Source organism: Pelophylax lessonae, assembly GCF_965119305.1.
Source record: "Pelophylax lessonae genome assembly, chromosome: 8".
In the NCBI taxonomy this organism is placed as follows: domain Eukaryota; kingdom Metazoa; phylum Chordata; class Amphibia; order Anura; family Ranidae; genus Pelophylax; species Pelophylax lessonae.
The window spans coordinates 250716207-250739577 of NC_138775.1; the positions used below are offsets into that span (position 1 = coordinate 250716207).

At 42.0% G+C, this 23371-nt stretch overlaps 1 protein-coding gene across 1 annotated transcript in view; it reads left to right on the forward strand.

Annotated features, from left to right (window-relative positions):
* The window catches only part of LOC309561371 (cytochrome P450 4B1-like), a 41198-nt gene extending 19009 nt beyond the window's left edge, over positions 1-22189 (forward strand). The window contains exons 7-12 of the mRNA XM_082265251.1: positions 1322-1428; positions 8834-9024; positions 11565-11698; positions 15255-15319; positions 19542-19624; positions 22002-22189. Of these exons, the coding sequence (XP_082121377.1) occupies positions 1322-1428; positions 8834-9024; positions 11565-11698; positions 15255-15319; positions 19542-19624; positions 22002-22179 (758 nt within the window). The 3' untranslated portion in view covers positions 22180-22189. The remainder of the gene's footprint in view (positions 1-1321; positions 1429-8833; positions 9025-11564; positions 11699-15254; positions 15320-19541; positions 19625-22001) is intronic.
* The last annotated feature ends 1182 nt before the right edge of the window (positions 22190-23371 follow it).

The following is a 23371-nucleotide window of genomic DNA, read 5'->3' on the forward strand; positions in this document are numbered from 1 at the left end:
CCCCCATCATCAACAATGACTGTGTTTGTTGGAGGAATCAAGCAAGTTTCACATCATTTTTGGGCTGCTTTAGATATTGTTTTCTTTACTATAAATCTAGTTTGTCTCCTTGGAGTAATAAGCTGCATGAAATGAATATAAGAGTGGAAAAACTTAATTAAACTTCTTCTTTTGCGTTCAAAATTTAAAGTAAACATTTTAGGACAGAAATATATTCAAGCTATTAATGCTTGTTGCTTTGAAAAGTGAAAGTTTTGGGACCAGAAGCTCGTGACTTTAGGTGATATTTTACCGAAAAATGGGCAACTTCATTTGAACTTCTACACTAATTCCCTCTGAATTAAACTATTTTTGTCCTAATGATATTCAAATGTCAAATCTTCAAACATGACTGTTCTGTTTCAAATGCCGCTTTATGCACTGACTGACATACATCATTAAAAACCCAGTCTGTCTGCACAGTATGGTCTTCTGCTAACTTGGCACAACAATCAACAGCAGCTTAAAGTGATATTGAAGTCTCGTTGTTTTAAAACCTAACAAACATGTTACACTTCACTCCTCTGGGCAGTTGGTTTTGCACAGAGCAGCCCAGATCCTCCTCTTCTTGGGTCCCTCTTTGCTGCTCCTGGCCCCTCCCTCCTGCTGAGTGCCCCCACAGTAAGCAGCATTGAATGTGGGCAACCAAGCCAAGCTGCAGCTCCGTGTGTCCATTCAGACAGAGCTGCAGTTCAGCCCCGCCCCCTTTCTCTCCTGATTGGCTAACTGACCTTGATTGGCTGTGTCTCAACCAATCAGGAGGGAGAATCTCAGGCAGCCGAGGGACTCGTGGACATCGCTGGATAGAGATGGGGCTCAGGTAAGTATTAGGGGGTGCTGGGGAGGCTGCTACACCCAGAAGGTTTTTTTTTTTTTATGTTAATGCCTAGAATGCATTATGACTTTACAACTCCTTTACCTCTTCACTAACAAACAGAAGTGGAATTGAATGCAATACATAATGTAATAAGTAGCATAGCTTACACCAATGGAGGGAACATGGAAGAAGTAGGAAAGGTCTAGCTAGGACTAAACTAACTAGCACTAAACTGGAGGGCAGGACAGAGCAAGATACCACAAAATCGCATAAGTAAACAAGTTGTAGTGGACTAAAACTGCGACTAGATTTCAGCATACTATAAAACGATAACAACCTAATGCAGTTCAATTGAACACAGAAAAATACATGAATGTGAGGCTGAACAGTGGCTGTAACCACATAGTATACATTATAACACCATGGAGTCATTTTTGTTGCCACAACACATTTTTTCCAATACAGATAATGTGATCAAGCAGCGGAAAGAATCTCTTACACAGGACACAGAGCTGGAGAAAATAAAACAGAGGAGACACCTGGACTTTCTTGACATTCTTCTGTATGCCAAGGTACCAAATCTAAGATGAAAGGACCACTTGACATAGAGGGTATCATTTTAATCAATGAGTCAAGCAACAAAATTTTATTAGCATCCATGGATACATACATAAAATTTTAAATGATAAAAATTGATTTATTTCCAAGGAAACCTTTCCTAGGGGAAATGTGGGCTACTGCTGTTGACATGTCATTTTGCAAATGCAGTTTTCCTGGCTATAGTGCAAACAATGTTCCTTGAAACCTTTGAGTTGCTAGCTTAGAACAAGTACGCAAATGAGCGCATCTGACTTTGCTGATCTGCATTGTTGTTCAAGGTCAAAGTCTCTGGATATATTGAAGACAAGGTCTTGTTCTGTGATGATTGAAACAAACATACTGATTTATATGTATGTATGTCTGTTCTGATCTTCTCACAAGTTTATTTGATTGTAATTGTGGATGTTACTCCATGTAGAACTGTCCTTCAGTGTCTCCCCTCTCAGTCATCTCCACAGGACCTCCGGGTTCAGTTGCTCTCTAGGCCCTCAGGTCAACTGCCTGAGGCCGCATGGCACCTCTACAGAGGAGGTGGCAGCCACCCCTCCCTCCGGAGCGCTATCTAGATGAAAAACCCAGAGCATATATGCTCCTGGCATTTATACAGTATCCCAGCATGGACTGAGGCACTTTCCTCTTCCTAATTACAAGGGTTGTATTAAATGCCTGTGCACTCATTTGTCAGGTTTCCTCCCACTGTCCAACATGCCTCCCTATTGGACCAAAGTGAAACACTCTGCAGACAGACTTAGTTGCACCTGAGCACATTGAGCAGACCTCATTAGCAGATCCTGCTCTCTGTTAGGTGGAGAATAATATAGTTTTACCTGCAATCCCTCTGGTAAGCAGACAGGATTCAAAACTATACTTTTCTCTCTCTGGGCATCACCCCTACAAAATCACCTGTACAAAATTTACAAGGACTATCCCACAAACTTGGAAAGGAAAGGGGGAAAAGGGAAATAACATATGTACATGGCCATGGGGCATACCCTATATGTGGGCAGTGAATACAATAAATTAAGTGAAAAAAATATGATTCTGCTGTACAATATTTACACATAAGAAGATACTGGGTGCATTTGAACTAATGCACCCCTCGCCAAACCAAAATCTGTCTGACAGGTGAAGGTAAAACATCCTAACTGACTAAACTAAGAATAGCAATTTAACATGTGTACAAATAGACAGTGGTCATCCTTTCTAAAGCCAGAAGGTCCTCCGCAAGCCTGCAAAGAAAAAGGTAAGTACATAGTAATTTAAACATCCTACATACATACATATGGGGAGACTGCCCTTTCCGAAGAGGCGACCTTCTAACCCACAAAATCACTGACGCTAACATTCCTGTAGAGATCTCCAACACTGCCGGCCCCCAATGGCATGCTTGACTCGTCGCTCTGATGTGCACTTGTAAGAGACAAAACAGAACAATTCCTGCCAATCTAACTAACTAACACATCTGGGAACAATTTTTGACTAGCAATAGGTACAGTCCCTCTCAGATACCGGGGCACTGACTCTTTCCTAATCCAGTCAGACCCACAAGTTAGGATGAAGAAATGGAGTCCACCCAACTGATGTTTAGTGTCCTTTCCTTCTGTAACACAGAGGCAACACATCTTCTCCTGGCGGTAAGCTATTCTTGCTGAAGCCTGAGCAAAGCTTGCCTTACTTGTAAGACTCTGTAAGAACTCTTCAAGAAACCCTTCACTCTGGCATCCCTCTCTCTGAAGAGGCAATGAGCTTCTTCTCTCACAAGGTAGCACAAAGTTTCTCTCAGCATTACTCTGGCCCACTGGCCCAAAGGGTCTTCGCAAAGTGTCCTTTCTCTGCACTTACTGTAGTTATCGTGGCCCGTTGGTCCAAGGGATCTTCGCAAAGTGTCCTTTCTCAACACTCCCTTTAGCAGTAATAGTGGCCCAAGGCCAAGAAGATCTTCACAAAGGATCCTTTAATAGGATGTCTCTGTGAACTAGGGGGTTTGCCCCCTCCAGGTAGAAGCCCCTGGCTTTAACAGGAGATGCTCTTTGTGGCAAAAGTTCTTTCTCCTAGGTGAAGAAACTGTAGCAGTTTCGCTGATCCCCATCTTCTTTTGCAAGGATAAAAGAGAAGAGTATTTGGGAACAGGGCCTCCGGCTCTAACAGCAAATTTTGTGTCAAAGGGACTCTTCAGGCACACCAGCCCCTTTGTAACTCTTTTCAGTCAATATATCACACTCTTTAGGCTAACTAGCCCCTTGGTAACTCAACTTTCCAACGGGAACAAGAACTCGGTCGGCACACCTCAGTAGTAGTGGTCAGGATGAGGTATGCTGACGGTCTTACCCTCAGGACTCCGAATACTGACAGCCTAGACTTCGCCTTTTCCATCTGGGCGGTTGACCTCTACCCGGTCAATGTAGATGGACCGCCCCAGATTCCAAATCGCCTTGATTGACAGGAAGATGTCCCACAACTGAGGCTTGAATTGGTTCCGGTGTAGCTTGGGGACATATAGAAAATTTCCTCCATTATCTCCCGGGAAAGCGTATGGATAATCGTATCCATACTCCATGGCCACCTTCCTTTTAGACAAGGTGTTGGAAGCGTGAGAAACCTGGGAAGTTTTTGCCTGTCTCCTCCCCCAGGTGGGGTGTACATGGTCTCCATTTTCTTGATCAGGCTGGAGTAGGCTTCTTTCTGTGTCCGGCATAGGTGTGAGGTGGGGCTAGATCTGGGACCCTAGTGACGTAGGTCTCACAGAACCGCAAGTTCCTTGCGCACTGCATGCGAACAACTGCTGCCTCAGTTTCTTTACTGAGCGATCCGGAACTCGTAGGGCTTCTCCTATCCTCAGTTCCCCGGTCCCACTCAGTCTCCACTTCTGACCTCCAGTCATTAATTCCCTCTTCCAGGGACCCACAACGATTCTGGAAACTGGGTGACCCTACATCAATGGCCCCGGCCTCCCCCTCACTGGATGAACTGAAAGACTTCAACTTTTGGGCCCATTGACTCCCCTGTGCCTCTGTAAGAGCTGGAATGTTAATTGTTGTGACTGTCAATGATGCATTTTGTGGCCGCTGCTTGGCCCTCACAACTTGCGTGCACAGCAGCTCTGAGATGTGATTTATTCTTCCGAAGCAAGTACACTTTTGCACACTGATACTCACTAGTACTTCAGTGTTTCTCCTCTCCCTCAATTTCTCTCTTATCAGTCAGCTAATGTCACCCCAGTCCGGAGGGAGAGGGGCAGAGGAGGGTCAAACAAGGATGCTGTGGAGGCAACAGACATCCTCTCAATTAACTGATGATGTCATTGGTTGTTAGGATACCAGTGTCTAGGAAGTCGTAAAGGTGCATAATGAAAACCCGTGGCTTTGTGTAACATAAAGGCAGGCTTGATCCACTTGCTGGCTTGTAAAGGTGGTCCCTGGGTTACAAACAAGATGGGCTCTGTAGGTGTGTTCTTAAGTTGAATTTGTAAGTCGGAACAGGTACTTTTTTTTTTTTTTTTTTTTTTTTTTTTGTAACTTAATAATTTTTACGTTTTTGGATAGCATAGGGTATGATAACACCCCTGTAACATTGATTTTGCTGTCTGTGCCCCTGTTCAGAAGATTTCACTTCACTTTCTGTCCCTATAACAAGGAGAACTTGTTAGAGAACTGGGATATGATGAGGATTATCCTTGGGGTACTCTAATAAACTTTAAAAAAAACTACTAGAGAACACTAAAACACTAAAACTGATCTATTCTTTTAGTCTGTGGGCACCCTGGACTTCTCAACAGAAATATTGTTCTAAATGTACAGAGAAAAGGCTCTTCTAAATGAGGCCAAAGAGTCTCTAAAGGTCCGTGCACACTATCAGAAAACCGTACAAAAAATACAGCTTTCGAACCAATCGTACTATAATCTGATCAATTATCGTACAAACCTGAAAACTTTTCTTGTACGATACCAGATCATTTGATTTTCATTTAATCAGTACAGCCTTCATTTTCGATATGGAGACTAGTATACAAAAAAAATGGGCGATCGGTCATCTGATAATCTCATTGTGTGTTATTAAGTCCAGAGGGCTGATAATGTTTCCTGAATACTGCAGTATCAGTCAGTTACTGTACTTGAAATTGCCTGTATCCTGAATCCTTAGATGAGCTCAGGGGGGCTAGGCCAGAGGTCCCCTAGCCAAGCAGGAGCCGGAATCCCAAAAAGGATTCTTTCAGGTGCAAGTAAACTCCCAGGGAGGCCACAGTCCTCAGGCTGGGTCCTTTTCCCTTAGGAACAAGAGTCCACAGTTCTGGGACCCAGCCTATTTATACCCCTCTTAGCCCCCTACTGGTCATTCACTCCACTGACCAGGGATTAGCTGAAGAGGCATTATTATGCAGGCCAGAGTTTATGTTCTACTCACTATATCCCATAACCCAGGGGGATGCAGGGAACGTAAACGAGCCTGCACCAGCAGAACCAAAGACAGACACTATTAAACAACCATTGCTCTCGCTGCTACAGGGGGGGCCAAAAAGTACATTTAACATTAGTTGCCTACTGGGGCTAACACAAAGCAAGAAGCTGCACAGCAAAATGACATAAATACGGTAAGGGTAAACCATTTAGAACCAGGATCAGTCCAAGCAGGTTTGTTCTGCAATTGTATTCGGCAAGGCAGCAGACAAACACCGTTTTTAGTGCAGGCAGGATTTGTTCAGCAGGACCATTAGCCTGAAACAAAGCATACATTCCGAACTGTGGACAGCTGAGAGTAATTGAGACTTGGCTATCTGGTAAGATGTTCCACACAAAGCTCCACAAAGGCTCCAGGATGGAATTTATTAAGCTCTGAGAAAACAAATTTTGCTTTCTCCATAACAAAAAAAACTAATCCTGGAGAACCTCACTGTGTGTAGGTGAGAAACCTAGGTGACACATATATACCACAATCCTTCCAGCCGCAGCCAGTACCTCACAATACCAAAAATCTCAATTCAATTTCAGGTTTAAGACATGCATATGATATGTATTTTTTGTTTCCACAGACTACAGAAATAAAAGGAAGAGAGGGATAGGGAGAAGGGAGATGCAGAGGCATGTATTCTGACTATGTTATCATGGATCAGCAGCCATGATAAGCGTAGTCAGTTTAAATAGGGGAAGACAGGAACAGGCAGGATTAGCCAGGTATTGTACAACATAGAAAGGAAGGGACAATTGACATGGCAAAAGCACTACACTATATATTGTGCCTTAAAAGGACAAGAGCATGTTGTTGTGTGTTTTTTTTTTTTTTAATGGGTTACAACCACTTTAAACATATCTGGATAAAGGGTTTCTTGGAACCTATATGAAGCAACAATACACCAAAATGGATTTACAATTCCAGTTATTTTTTTTCAGCCTGTGTGTGTGGTTTTTTTTTTTTTTTTCTGGGAAGGTTTATCTTGATAGTCATAAATGGCACAGGAAGGAACAACTCTTTCTTATTGGTGAGCAACAACTCGCCAGCAACAGGATTGCTAGCAGGCTACTTTCCTTTTCATATGGAGTAATTTATTTTTAGACAAACCAGAGAGATGTTACTCTCTTGCTGCTCCCTTGCTAGTGACTGAGATTTTGCAGTATTCTTTAAGTCCTTTGTCTAGGTTAGGCATGTCCAACATGTGGCCCGGGGGCCACATTTGGCCTAGAACCCCAGGCAATGCGGCCCACTGCCCCCTGCCAATTTTTTTTTTTTTGCTGGGGAGGAAGGAAGTCAGGTCGGGGGCATGGCCACAGCAGCTTCCAACTAACGGTAGGCAGAGGCTGCCTTGGAGGGGAGGGGGGGGGGGGCGAGCATGTGCAGTGTTTCTGACTCTTACCACCATGACCACTTCAAATCACTGAAGTGGTCATGATGGTTAGAGTGTTTCTTTAATATCTCTCAGAAGAAGTAAACCTATGTATACTGATTTCATTTCATCATCCTCTAGTTGTGTTAAATTAGTGCGGGGGGTGCGGCGGCGGGGGAAGGGCGCAGTGACATTTTATTACTTGTATACCTTTTAACTATAGTATATATTTTACACTCAATGTGGCCCAGAGAAGCCAAAAGGTTGGACACCCATGGTCTAGGTCATTCTACCGCCAGCGGCAGAATCGCTAGTCTTAGAGTGATGCACCATCTGTATAACTCTTTTAGTATAGTAGGTGAAGGCTAAAATGCCCATAAGCTTTTTGTTGATTTACATGTTCCTCATAGAGATTTATAAATTACAAATATTTTTACAATTCCATAAAATGTATATGTTGTAAATCACATCAGTTCCTGCCCTCAAGAGCTTACAATCTAATGTTCCTACTTCGCACATGCATACATACTGGGGCCAATTTAGACAGGAGTCAACTAACCTACCAGCATGTCTTTGGAGTGTGGGAGGAAACCGGAATACCTGGAGGAAAGCCATGCAAGCACGTTAAAATTCCACACAGGTAGTGTATGGCGTTTCCTGGTTGGCATTTAAATCGAAGACCCTATTTCTGCAAGGCAAAGCCACTGTGTTGCCCAATACCAAACTTTCCTGTATTGTCTTCATGTAATGTTGTCATTCAGACAGGAAGCGATGACACCCCTCCCCAAAATGGACACCGATAGTATTAAAAATCTGGCAGAGATTTCTTCATGAGCTAAAAACAAAACAATTGGGCTACAGTTTGGCATTCTAGGGTTAAAGGGATAGACACATTACATATATGGAGCTTTGTGAACAAAATGGTGCCTTTAATAAAAGATCTGTTGGACTTTAACATACAACTTCACTCAAAATTTACTTTTAAGAATTTTCTCCGAATTCAGAATTAAAGTCAACCTGTGAGGGCAGAATATATGGATGTCTTTACTAACCCAGTTTTACCCAAATATGGGCATATCTGATTACCTTTGGGTCAATCCTAAGTAGACTAGGGCAAGGCTTTTGACTCCTGTTTTATTATAATGTGTTTTGAGGGTTTGCTGACACATTTGTATATACTGTATAATAATGTGTGGGTAGCACAGTGGCTAAGTGGTTAGCACTTCCGCTTGGCAGCACTTGGGTCGTAGGGTTGAATCCCAACCACAGCTCTCCCTGTGCCTGCTTGGGTTTCCTCGTGGTAGGTTAATTGGCTCCTGTCTAAATTGTCCCTAGTATGTATGAATGTGAGTTAGGGACCTTTTAGATTGTAAGCTCTTTGAGGGCAGGGAAAGATGTGAATGTATAATATATGTAAAACGCTGTGTATATTGGCAGTGCTATAGTAGTAGTAGTAGTAGTGGTTCATTTACATTTTATTTATTTTATTACATTAGGATGAAAATGGTAGGGGTCTCTCTGATGATGATAATTAATATACATTTTATTTTTTTTACCATTAGGATGAAAATGATAAGGGTCTCTCCAATGAGGACCTATGTGCAGAGGTGGACACATTCATGTTTGAGGGACATGATACAACAGCCAGCGGGATATCTTGGACATTATACTGTATGGCTGCGCACCCTGAACACCAGGACAAATGTCGAGAGGAGATCAGAGAGCTGCTGGGAGGCCGGAACATGTTGGAATGGTGAGCACATGTTATCTCAATGTCCAAAATAATAGGATGACATGCTAAAAAGCTTTCTGTGCACTACTAATGGTCAATCAAAACTTAAAGGCCAACCACCTTTGTATTTCTTTTAAATGATACACACTCAGCATTAAAAAAAAAAAAGCAGTTCTGTGTGAATGCTTGAGAGTTAAAACACCCATTGTTTTCCAATGTTTGTATACTTCCAGAAATAAGGAACTATTTGGTGGTTCAACCCACTGTTATCCATGCTTAACATTATTATCCGTTTTGGTTGGACTGAGCCTCTAAGCAGTGGTAATGGTGAGTGAGGCATAGGGTGTGTAGCACTACCCCCGTGAGGGTTGCTGGTTAATGGGTGTTCTTCCGCACTACCGTGACCCTGTAACGCGTCCAGCCCACCTGACACACTAAGTTCAGACATAGTGTATACACCTTTTAAGGAGCACACTGACACAGGATAAATGAGTTTCAACTTTTACTCGATGAATAAGCAAGTGAAATTATGTCAGTAAGCTAAACCCTGCAAAAACTATCAGTTCAGCAAGACTGACACCAAAAACCACAAATAAACAGTGTGTTTAATACTGTTTCTTGATATCTTCTATATTCTGAAAGTATATAGATATTCTCTATTATAGTAAAGCAGTACTCCAAAGAGGTACTCTAAGCTAACCTATACCGTTAGTATTCTAATTAAAGATATGGCAATAGAAACTAGAACATGTCCCCTTTAAGAGCAGCGATGCAACAATGTCCCACCCCTTAGCAAGGCCTTGCTATATTCTTCACCGGCAGTTGGAGCTCATAAAAGACAATTTCCACTGTGGCTTAATATCACAAAAGGGATCAAGCTGATAAATTGTAATCCTAAAGGATCTGTTGTCTGCTTCAATGTTTGTGTTCAGTGCAAAGATGAAATGTATAATTGCGGTCTGGACCAGGAACAGGCACCCTCTCACCAACTTCCGATGTCCACCTGTGAGGGCCCTATGGAACAGGCAATGTGATCTCTGGTGTCTGTGAAACCTGCTGCCTCAGGATATTCAGCCGACCTCCACTTTCTCTCTCAGCAATACTGCAAAGACATCTGCAGTGCAGAGTTCCGTAAGCGGCCTCATGCAGTAGGCCGCAATCTGCTGTCTCACACACCACTCAGCAGGCTGATGTGCACGTGATGGGTCCCAGGAGCAAGAGAGTTTGTCTGTCTCGCAGATAGTTTTAAAACCTCTCCCAGAATGCTTCACTCTCTCCTGGCCTCCTGGGAAGGTAGTTTCCTGAGTAATCCAGGCACATGATCAGCACTCTGCAAAAGACTACAGTTCCCACAATGCCAATCTTCCAGTTCCAGCAAGATGACAATCCCATCTGAGGTCAGCATTAAAGGGGCATAGGAACAATTTCAACAAACAAAAGATAAGTCTGTATACCTAAACATGATAGTCGGGACCCGGCTACAGGTGTAAACTGCATAATGATTTACTCATCTTAGAATGAGACTCGGGAAAGAAGGGATGGTTCATGATACTACAGTAATAATAATAACACAGTTGTTATCTGGAGTATTCAATCCAGTTCTAGTCATCAATCTTTAGAAAGGATGTACTGGAGCTGAAAAAAGTTCAGAGAAGGGCAACAAAATTATTGGGGGGCTGGAGGACCTCAAATACGAGGAATGACTCCAAGCGCTAAATTTATTCTTCCTGGATAAGAGACGCTTGAGAGGAGATATGATAGTGAAATACAAATATCTCAATGGTAATCCCTGTGTAGTTAGAAAGCTATTCAGTTTCAGGGAGTGTAAGGGGACACGGGGCCACACAATGAGGTTGGAAGAGAAGGGATTTAACCTTAAGCTGCGTAGTGGGTTTTTACTGTCAGGGCAATAAGGACGTGAAACTCTCTTCCATAATCAGTGGTGTCAACAGGAAGTATTCATAGTTTCAAAAGACTCTTGGACGTACATCTTATCAAACACAATACACAGGGATATGGGAAATAATTATCTACACACAAACCAACATTGGTTGAACTGGCTTGACTATTGTCTTTATTCAACCCTGCCAACTATGTTATAGTGGATGGGTATGGCAACATCACACAGTTATAAAATACTTAGGGATAAAAATGCTTTGACATTTAAGCCTAGCTCAGGGCACCCCTACAGTCATCGCCTTGCTTTTTTATTTTTATCATTTCTTTTCCAAATTCTTCAGGTTAGTCACATGACTTTTAGGGTCCCCCTACTCCTTGGATCTTCTCCAGCGGTGGGTAATTCTTCATGATGCTTTGCTATCATTTCAGTGCTTCTCTCTGCATATATTGCAGAATATTCATAGTCCTCTGGGCATCGTTCAACACAGAAGGCTGAGGAAATTTTTGTGGCAGAAAGGAAATGCTGTGGGGAACAAAGTCAAAGAAGTTTTGCAGCCAGAGTTGGGTTTTTAGTTTTAAACCCCTGCTAGGAGATTATGAAAAGGTTTGTTAGAGTTTGGCTTTAAACAATTTTAATATGTTTCACTTTTGTGTGTGATCAGGGAGGATCTGGGCAAGATGCCATACACCAACATGTGTATTAAGGAGAGCATGCGCCTGTATCCACCAGTGCCAGGAGTGGCCCGTCAGATTTCCTCACCCATCATCTTCCCTGATGGGCGAACCCTTTCTAAAGGTCAGTTGTCTTAAATGTTTTTACAGATATTGTGTGGTCTGTGTCTCTTAAAGCCTTACTACTATTTTCTTTTGTGAATGGTATATTTTTCAAAAACTGCACTTATTACAATTTGCCATTGTCCTTTGTAGACATAATTAGGGGTCTACAAAGGACATGTTTACACATGGTGCACTCTAAGGCTTCATGTACACTGGCCTGCATTTACTGTGTCTGTGGGAAAATGCAAAACGCGGCAAAAACCTGGGAGGGAGGGTTGAAGCTCATGTAAATGCGGCAGCTCCTAAACTCCATTGTGTACATTGACACCTAGGGTGGATTTGCTAAAGGCAAATGCAAGTGCAGTTGCTCCAGAGCTCTGTATATGAGGTAAAGCTTCACTTTGCAAAGAATACCCAATGACGTGCAAGGAAAATAAAAAAACAGCATTTTTGCTGCTCATTTACTAATCCCCGGAGCAAATGCTCATGAAGAGTACAACTGCATTTGCAAAAGTGCACAGTCTATTTGCCTTTAGTCAATCAACCCTATATAGGCTTTTATGGAGTTGATGAGTTTTGGCACAATAACTCAAGTTTAGGAGCTGCCAGTGTAGGCTAGTGTACATGAAGCCTGAGCATTTTTTTGCTAAAGCTCATAAACTCAACTCCAACTCCACTCCATGTACACAGGCTTTTAGAAGAGTTTAAGTGGGGTACACACTAGTAGAAAATCTGCAGAAAATTCACGTCCGAGGTAAAATCGTCCGATTTTCGGCTAGTGTGTACACCACTTTCAGCAGCCGATACCGAAATTTTCAACGAAAAAAAACGGAGGGACATACACCAAAATTTTTATCGTCCGTCCCCAGATGCCCAATTTTCGTTTAATGTGTATGCAGTACGTCCGTGAAAAATCGGATACGAAAGAAGGCACATGATCTGAAGTTGCTGACAACCCGGAAGTCTAGGAACAAATGTCCCCAAAAAAAAAAAAAAATCGGAAAAGAAATTTCTTGAATATTTGTGCACTGTCAACTAAAAACGGTTATAAACGCTGAGCAAGAGAGAGAAAAATCGGAGGATATTTCGTCCGATTTCCGTCAAGTGTGTACGGGCCTTTTTTTAGGAGCTGCAGAGTTTAGATGAGCTTCAACCTCCCTCTCTTGAACACAAAAGAATCGTGTTCAGGATAGAAACATTTTGACCGTCAGCCACCCACTGGAAATGTAGGCCAGTGTACATGAAGCCTTAGAATGTGGTTGCCACATAGTTATATCCTCCTCATGCCAATGACCACACCAAATTGTTCTGTTGTTACTATGGCACTCATATCATTTCAACGAACTGCTCCTAGTATGGTGACACCATGCTACCATGAATATGTCTAAAAATGCACAAGCTATGCAACAGGCAATGTACCACTGTGTAAAGTAATTTCCACAGTTTTCATTTTGTATTACCAATCGCACATTGTACACACAATGCCCTTGCTATAGGTGTAGGCCTTTTCACATACTTCTGGAAGCCTGACTGAAAAGCAACCAGAGGTGGCATCATCCTGTCCTGCCTTGCTGCTTGGACATTGCTAAGACACTAACCAGGATTACTACTCAGCCCCATCATCACAGGAGCGAGCTCTCAAACCCATGTGGTCCACTATCTCCTAAGTCTCAGCTTCACTAATCTCAGACATTGACGGGGAGAAGGTGTGCATGTGAGGGAGGTTGAATCGGCTGGTAGTTTCTGTTTCAATGATTCTTATTTAAGTTTTCAAGAGAGAAAAACATTTTTGAGCTTTAACAGTATTGCATAGATCTGCATCATTACACAATAAATATTTTGCAAAGAGTATTTTTCCATCATCTAACCTGCACTTCTATTATTGCACTTTACTCAACGAACCATGTAAAAGAAAAAAAAAAAAGGAAAATGCACCAAATAACATTCTTGTAACATACAATTAGCAAAAGAGAGCTGCCGGTGTCTCCGTCGCTTCTCCAACAAAAACTTAGGAAGGGGAAGATGAAGGACTTAGGAAAGGGAAAGGAAGAGAAAGGGAGGACCACAATAATGTGGCTGTATGGCCGATGTCCTCTTTCCCAATTATGGTGGAATCTAGGAGATCCGGAACCACTAACCATTGTATATGCCCCTAGACCGGGGGTTGTGGCCATCCCTTCAATGTTGTGTTCTGTGCAATAGATTTAGCAACGTCTATCTCCCTGGTTCTACAGGGATAGTACAAGGAAAGGAGTAAATGGAAAAGGAAGAGAGAAGAGAAATTACTAAGAGAAAGAAGATGCACTCCATGATGTATACCTTTCTGATCCCTGGCGGCTGGTAGTTTCTGCCAGCACCGCATAGACAGGGTTAAATAAGTTAACATTACTCCACGGACTCCAAATGCTACAAAGCAGGGATAGCTTGGGAAGATATTTTAAACAAGTAAAAATCGCTTAAAAGGGTAACCAGAGTTTTTTTAAATGTTTGTTATGCTAATAGAAACACATAACAAATATAAAGTAGGTGTTATCCCAATTTCAATGTAAAAGTGGAAATGCAGCCTAACAAAATCCAAGGCAGACTGAAATACATTGCGGCTGGACGTGACTGAATGTTTCCGGCCATAGGCTCCAGGACTTTAGCCGCGATTTGCGGAACACAAGCATTTCGTTGAAATCCTGGGAAGGTCCCACAGGATCTGGATCTGGGACAGTTCTGAGGTACGGGTCAACCAAAGACCTAAGTGAGCTCTAGAATATCTCTATTATATGTCTCTGCCAATAGACAAATACATCAAACAATGGCAAAATCTGCAGAAACTAGGACACTTGTCCTATGAGACGGTATTAGAGGAAAGAAGCCAAGAAGAAATCAAAATCCTATAAGAAAGAGCCAAGGTAAGGCCAAGTGAGCAAGATTTTGTCACTTTCATCTGCATCGGCAGATACAGAAGCAGCAAGAACACGGTGCTCAGTGACTTCAGACAGCAATGGTTTGTCAGTTTAAGCCGAAGTACCAGTGGAGAGACATCATATGTAAAGCGGTCCAGGCATTACCTGCCCGCAGCTGCACGTACACATGGGGATGCTTGTGACAACATTGACCTAATATGGCCCACCAATGTAATTTTACTTATTATGGCCATATTAGGTCAATGATGTCACAAGCATCCCCACCCTTTTACGTGCAGCTGTGGGGCAAGGAATGTTCTGTGCTCGTAGTTGATTGGTTGTCAGTGGGAGTGACAGCTTCCTTACAGGTTTGGTCTGAACCCAGATACGGACCAAATCCAAGCTCATGTGGATATATTCTGCTCATCATTAAAATGCTATGGATTACTATGTGTGTCAGCAGCAATCCTAGGCAAGAGGATTGCTACCCTATGGGTTATTTCACTTTTGGCTCTGTAGTAAATACAAGATAAATTTGTATTTTGAGTGAACTTGGCTCAATAATTCTTAAAAAAAAAAAAAAAAAAAAACCCCTTGAAAAACAATCTCTAATCATATTATTTGCCCTCCCTGATCTGAGATTTACAATGTATCAGTTTTTATTCTTGTTTTATCTGACAGATTCTGTTGTCATTATGAGTATATATACCATTAACAGATGCCCCAGTGTCTGGGATGATCCAGAGGTAAGCTTGGTCTAGTTAACAGTGTTAATAATATTAACATACAAGTGATTCTATTCATGATTTTATCCAGCAGCTGCAGCCATGAGCTTGTTATAACCATTTGCTGACGGACATACTGTATGTATACATACGGCTGTCCGCAAATAGTTAACGTAGAATTCCAGGTTCACTACCACTTTAAATAGTTTGTTTGGGTCAAGCTGGCAAGAACAGTCTGTCAAGCTGACAGCTCAGTCCTGCAGATTGCACTGGGAGATTGCAGCTCTCCTTGTGTAAGCAGCAGGGCTCTGCAGTCCATGTTACAACCACAAGATCCCTATTAGGAGCTCTATGTGCTGTCATAGAGCTCTGATGAGAAAGTTGTGTAATCTGCAAGTCTGAGCAATCAATATACATGTACAAGCAGAAAAAAATCTCATTTCCATTTAGTTTCTGATGCATTTATCAGGTTGATATTTTGTTTCTTTGTATTCGTTGTTTTGGTCCGGTTTGTTTCCTGGATTTGTTTTGTTTCTTTGGGATTCATTTTGTATATGCATTATACGGGTGGATTCAAAACGTTTTCCAAATTCTTTATTCTATTATCGGACGGATCCGTTGTGTTCAGCAGGTTTTTTGGGGGGGTTTTCATGCAGGTCGGCGTTCATCATGATAGACGCTGGATTTACTTCAGGGAACATGATTTTTCACTTTATTTTTTTTTTTAAACTCTTCCAGGCCTCCTGCCCACAATGTACCCATACTGTGCTGCCTATTTTCGGGTTCAGGAAGCATACATGGGGCCCCCCCCCCCCAACCCCCCGTGAGTGCATCAAGGGCATAAATTCAAAAGGTTTCCCTCCGGCAGAGGCGTTTGAAGCGCTCTGCCGGAGGGAAAGAACTAGGGATGGATTCAATGATCCAAACCTTCAGTCCTACAGATGACTGATTTGTGATGTTTGAGGAAGTGCCGGGGGACACTAATGGTCCTCACCTGGTTCTACAAAGTGGCAGTGTTTCCCGAACTTCTTCCTCAGGGTGCGGATGGTTCTTCCAACATACACTAAGCCACATGGGCAGCTAAGTCCATGTAATGAGTCCATGCAATAAGTCCATGTAATAAGTCCATGGAATAAGATCACATATTCCGAAGAACAGCTGTAAAATTGTCTTCTAGAATATGTTTGATCTTTTACCGAAAAATTGTTTTTGGCCATGGGTGACATTTTTACAAGTTAAACACAGAGCCTTACAGTACTAAAACATGACAACTAGAGGAATGAGACATAAACTGGCTCTATCAGAAGTGGATGTGGGTAATGTTTTTATTTTACTCGGGGTCACTGAATTTTTAACATTTCTGGCCTTCCTATATGAGACTTTTTAGGTTTGGAGTGGATCGATGATTTTAAATGTGGGTCCTGTAGCAAGATTGGCCAATGTTTAGTTAATATCTGCTCCATTTATTGGGGATTTAATGTGATATTGAGTGGTGAAAACTAATTGGTTGGGTTTTGGGATTCTGTCTATCTTCCCCCATTGGTACATGATTCTGATAGATATTGTAAATGAGCTTGTTCTATTGGTGCCATTGGGTACCATTTGTTAGTGAATTTCTGTGTAAGTAATTTGCTCTGATCAATATAATCGCTTTGCCTAGTAAAGTTCCTATGTAAATGACAGAACTGACTTTTGGGAATATTCAAGATCCATCTAGGATGATGACCGCTTTGAAACTGTAAAAAAAGAATTTCCAGCCGATGGTTTGGTGTCATTTTTAGCCAAAATGCTGCCCTCTTGGTGGTAAAGCATCAAGTCAAGGAAAGCTAACTCAAATAGATCACTAACTGAGGTGAAGGATAAATTTAATGTATTGTCATTGCAATGCAAAACAAACTCATCGAGGATGGACTGAGGGCCATCCCAGATGACTATAATGTCATAAATATACTTCTTATAGAAAATTAATATGGGAGGTATATGGGTTGTTGGACTAAATGGAATTTTCCTCCCACAGACTCATCATGAGATTCGCATAACTAGGGGTGAAATTAGCCCCCATAGCTGTACCCTTGACCTGTAGAAAAAATTCCTGGTTGAATTTAAAATAATTGTGCGTTAGCCAAAACTCAGTGGCATCTAGAATGAACTGTGCCTGCTGAGAATGGAGTGACTCATCCCCCGTCAAATAGTGAGAAACAGCTTGAAGACCAATTTTTGTGCGTAACAGAAATGATTGACATTGAGGGAAGCCCATAGGTAGGTGGGTTCCCAAGAGTAACTGGCTAACTGTTCAAGAAGATACACTCCATCACGAATGTACACTGGAAGAGTTTGTGCAAAGGTTGGAGAAATTGGTCTATGTAAAGTGACAATGGACTAGTGATGCTGTCAATCACCGCTACAATAGGTCTGCCCGTTGGATTCTCTGGATCTTTATGTATTTTTGGAATGTGGTAAAAATGAGGTGTTGAAAAAAGTCTTTATTGAAAAAGGCCAATTCCTGTTTCTTGAGTACCTCTAATTCCTTGGCTGATTTGGTGAGAGACTGTGTTTCTTAGTAAATACAGGAAGAGGGTCTAAGTGTAATTTTTGATAGGTGGTGGTATCTGATAAGTCTGCAGGCCTCCTGAAGATGCATTTCCCTGTCCTGTACTACTATGCCACCTCCCTTATCAACCGTTTTAATGATAAGGTTATGATTTTTAGTTAGTTGAAGGAGTGCCCTACGTTCACTAGGAGTGAGATTAGAGTGTCTAGCGGGAACAGAATCTGTTTGATTGCACATTTGAACTTTTTCCGAATAGGCTACCTGATAAAGTTTGTAGATGGGGCCCCTTGGCATGAACCGGATTAAAAACCGACTTTGGTTTAAATTGGTTGCGCTTTACAGAGGGGCGGGAAGTAGACAGATGTTGAGTGAAGAAGGCCAAGTCCTTATCCTCCTTACTAATGTAAACTTCCTCCAATAATTTAAGCCCTATTGAGTCAATCTCTGTTGGGACTTCAATATTCTGTTGAAGGCAGTGAGGTAAGGTTGGCACTAGGATCAGTAATATTTTTGCTGGATTATATATTATAACACCGCTTGAGAGTCGAGTTCCGTATAAAATAATTTAAATCCTTATATATAATAAAAGGATTGGGTAGTGTGGATGGGGCAAAATTCAGACCACGGTCCACGGTTAAATAATGATGTCTCAGATTTAGATAGAGAATGGGAGGATAGATTAAAAATTTTTACAGTGTTTAATAGTTTGGCCTTTGTTTACATCTGTGTTTACCCCCTCGCTTGCCTCTGTCTAGTTTTCTTTTTATGTTGACTTTTGTTGACTTTTGATCTGGTGTGAACCAGCAAGGGGGGAGAAACTAAAAATTCCAATGGTCCGGTGTAGATGACGACTCTACAGATTTAGCTTCTTACCCAGGTTCCTACATCTGTGTTGAAGCTGAAGAGATAAAGTTAAATTGTTCTTTGACCATGCAGTCTGAACTGGAATCGTTGGGTGTGAAAGTAGGAACTAAAGGTTGAGGGACAGAGAGACAAAAATCAGGCTCAACGTGAAGAGGGCTAGTGTCGGGAAGTGAAAGAGGGAGGACACTATGCACCTTTTTTCTGTTGATTTTCAGTATTTCTCTTTAGTAGCGGGGTCTGAATAATTCTTATTGGTCTATTAGCAGGGTTTTGGTTTTTTGGGCTTAGGTGTAAGAGTTGTAGTGTTAGATAACATTGGGTTGGTCTATTAAGGACTTATGTGTAATAGAAGTTCTAGGGGTGATCTTTCCTTTAGGGTGGATGGGCCCAGTGGGCTGGGGGCAATGTCTGCCCTCAATACAGTGCATGATTTTCTCTTGCAATTAAAAACCCTTTGGAAATTGTAATCCTCAAGGTCTCTTCTGATTTTGCCTAACTTTACTTAAAGTACTAGATCCTCTTTTCTCTTAGTATGTATTTTAAACATGTGGAACCATTTGAAATAGGTGAACCCACACACACACACACACACACACAGGGACACAAGCAGCAAAAAAACTTGGTGTTTTAATATGTTCAAAATTAAAAAAAAAAAAGTTTGGGCTATACATACACTTTGTGGTAACACCATGCCATTTTTTTGTATGCTCTTCTCTTAACATTTTCCCAACTAGTGTTCTAAACCTCGTTTTATTTACTTTGACTGGTATTTTATGTTTTTAGTGCTCATTTTAAAATATTTCACACATTGTGATTTTCTACATTTAGGTTTTTGATCCTTTGAGATTTTCACCAGAGAATTCCACTGGCCGCCATTCATATGCCTTTCTACCTTTCTCAGCGGGATCAAGGTATATCTCCTAGCCTTATTTTACAGTTTGGGAGCTTTTGCACATACAGTTGTATATGTGCCCACTTTTATGTGAACCTCTCTTGTAGTGTAAGTGACACTTTAAAAACCAATGAACTCAGCACAGCATGGTATTAGACAATTTTCCATCATTTCAGCATAGTTTTGGGTATGGGAGGATTTCTTGGAATTCCAGCTGCAGTTAATAAAATTCATCAGCCACTTTTTGGTTTTTGGAGCTGGGATTGTCAGGATAGTTATAAGGAGAATGATCTCAGGGTAGAATACGGTATTTATAATGAGTTTTTTGTTTTTTATGTACACCTGAAATGCAAATTCATATTTCTTTCTCTTAGTACAGTGGTCTCCAAACTGCAGCCGGGGGCCTGATGCAGCCCTTTGCTTAATATTATCCAGCTGTGGGACACTATTTTATCCACCAATGCCAACAAGAGGGCATACCCCCCCCCCCACACACACACACACACACACACATTGACTCCGATAAAGGAGCACAATTTCTCCTAATGACATCAACAATGGGGCACACTTTCTCCCAATGACACCAACAGTTGGGCCCAACAACACCAATGATGGTACACAATTCCTCCCAATGGTAACAATGATAGGGCATTGTTTTCTTCCACTGATGTTTGGACCTTTTCTACTCCCAATGACCACAGTCTAGCCCCCCAAAAGTCTGAATGCAGTATACTGGCTCTTTGTTTAGAAAGTTTGGAGACCCCTGTCTTAGCAGATTGATGCTCATTGGTTAACAATGAGAATAAATGCACAATATGCTTTCGGAAAATCAAGCAGTGGAGTTGCTTGTTGCTTTTCGAGTATAATTCCACTGGTTAATTCCTAAGTGTCTTATTACTGTCAGTAAAGGACAAAGTAACTAATGGCTCGTTTCTAAGGAATTGCAGCAGGGAAATTAAATTTGAAGAGAGATGAAAGAGATAACATGGAGTAAAGAAGCAGACTCGCTTACTTTTCATTACGCTATACTACCAGCGCTATATAAATAGGATTTAGATGCCTAGAGGATATCCGGGGCTATTGGGACCATAGCAATACCCTTTAAGGTAGTATGTCTTCCCATTTATGGAATGGTAGAAAAACATAAAGGCCATTCCTAGGGTTACAAAATTTCCAAGTATGCGTCCAGCCAATTTTTTTTTCCTTCATTTAGCATGGATTAAAATGCTATTAAAGGCTTTTTAAAATAAAAAAAAAAAAGAGGGTACACTTACCTACTCTGTGCAATGATAGTGTACAATGGTCTCTTACTTCCTTCTGGCAGTCCTTCTTCTCCCTCCTCCAGGTGCCTCTTTAGTAAGCCAGGTGCTAAGGAGGCACCAGTGCACGTGTACTCCCCAGCTAGGCTATGTGTGTGTCCAGGAGGTCACATCCCTGCTCCCTCCTCACAGGAGACTGACTGACAGCAGCAGGAGCCTATGTCTCCCGCTGCCTTCAGTGTCTCCTGTGAGACCAAGAAGTGAGTGGAGCGGTGCTGCAGCCAAGACAGGGCTGGATCGGTGACAGGAGTCAAGTAAGTGTTTAGGGATAAGAGGAAGGTAGTACAAGTAGTGGGTTTTTTTTTTTTTTTTTTCACTTTCTCAGTGATGCCCACAGCCTCACACTGATCACAGCTGCTTGGTCTCAGGTGTTCCCTATCCAGGCTGTTTCATGCTAACTTCAATGTAAGTGTGCTGCTGTTTAAAACTGACCTCCATGCCCTGCTGTTGGTTGTGCATGGTAACCAATTACTTCTAACTTCTTCTTATGCAATTAAGATTTGCCAATAAAACCTAGAAGCTGCCCCAGATTTTGTGTGCACCAGCTTTAGTAAATCTCCCCCTCTGTGACCATGAGGTATATTAAAAGGGGTAAAGAGACACTGTCACCTTGTCCTTGTGATTCCCTTATACCTACATTGCCTGTGCTCCCTCACCACTCCTGCCTCCATCACAACCTTTGTATGGGTATGGGGGAGCATGTATCCTGTTCCTTGGTGATAGTGCTTGAGCCTAGCAGCTAATCGCAGGGTCTGAGCACTGTCACATGACTGATGGAGGGGGTAACACAACCCTCCAAGGTTGTTTTATACAGCTGATTCCAGTGCAAGCTGCAGCAGAGGAAAGGGTGGTATGGGAGGGCAAGCAGTTGGCCAAGCTTGCATGAGCAAAATGAAAGTGTCCCTTTAACTCAAATAGGACCATTTTGTTTGTACTGTATGCACACAGCCAATTCTGCTGCTGCATTTTTGGGAGTTTTGACTAACAGGACGAATGGCCCCTACTGTATGTGGGAGTTCTCTATTGGGTTTCATTTATAGATGATTATCAAAAAAAATGTTGCCCTGTACTCTCCAGAAACTGCATTGGACAGAACTTTGCCATGAATGAGATGAAAGTCGCCCTGGCATTGACATTACAGAGATTTGAACTGAGCCCGGACCCTGAGAATGTGCCAAAGAAAATTCCTCAAATTGTACTACGATCTGTAAATGGTGTCCACGTATATCTGAAGAAATTACCACAGAAAAAATAAGACCCAGAAGAAAGAATATAATTTGTGTGATGTTGCAGTTACTATACTTTTTATGTCAATATGTGTAGCTTTTTTGTATATTTGATAACATTGTATTGTAGAAGGCAAGTTGAAAAACCCTGTCATTATGACACAAAAAAATAAAATCACTGGCATTGTTACATGACAAAGCCATTCTGAATGATAAATGTGTGTGAGTTGCTTTTTAGTCATATTGCCATTAAGTATGAGTTTCTTGCTGTCTGTAATGACTTGTAATAGTATGAGTTCAGCAGTTCTGTAATCGATTGTAAAAAGGTAACAACTACTAGGGATGAGATTCGAGTTTGAGTCGAAGCTAAGTTCAACTCGAACATCGGCCGTTCAATTGTTCGTCGATTGATAGCCTCTATATATAGGGCTATCGATTACATCATATCAGGTCATTGAGTATCTTATTGGTCACTTGCATATGCCCTATATCCATCTGATCTCCATCTATATTTAGGGCTATCGATTACATCATATGAGGTCATTTAGTATCATATCAGTCACTTGCGTATACCCTATATCCATCTGATCTCTATCTATATATAGGGGTATTGATTAGATCATATCAGGTCTTTGAGTAGCTATCGGTCAGTTGCGTATACCCTATATTGATCTCTATCCACATGTCCGAAAGGCCGACAAGGAGAGGCAGACGCTCGCAGGCCACAAAGAGGGCAAGCAGCCTCTGTGTCTGTTTTGAAAAGTGGTGGTCACAGTCGACATGGTGCATCCTCTGCAGGCGGGGCACGCCCGTCCTTTATTTCCGGTGCTGCCCATCCTATTCAGCCACAATATGTGGAAAAGTTGGTGGAGTATATAAATAAGCCGTCCTCATCCTCATCATCCTCTGACACCCATGCTCACAGTAGTTTGCCTTCCACCGCAGCTGCCAAAGTGGCCCGTTCCACAGGCTCCTTCTCCACAGCTACTCCTTCTGTCGCCCCACCATCATGCACGGAGGAGTCACCTGAACTATTCGATCATAGTGTCAGAGACATGCTGCTGCAGGATGTGCAGCAATTTGAAAGCTGTGATGTTGGTTCCCAGGTTGATGAAGGGAATAACGTGAGCCTAGAGAGAGGGGGTGAAAATGACAGACAGGAAACTAGCAGTCATATTCCCACAGCTGCAGCATGCTGCCAAGTTTACTCCAGTGACGAGG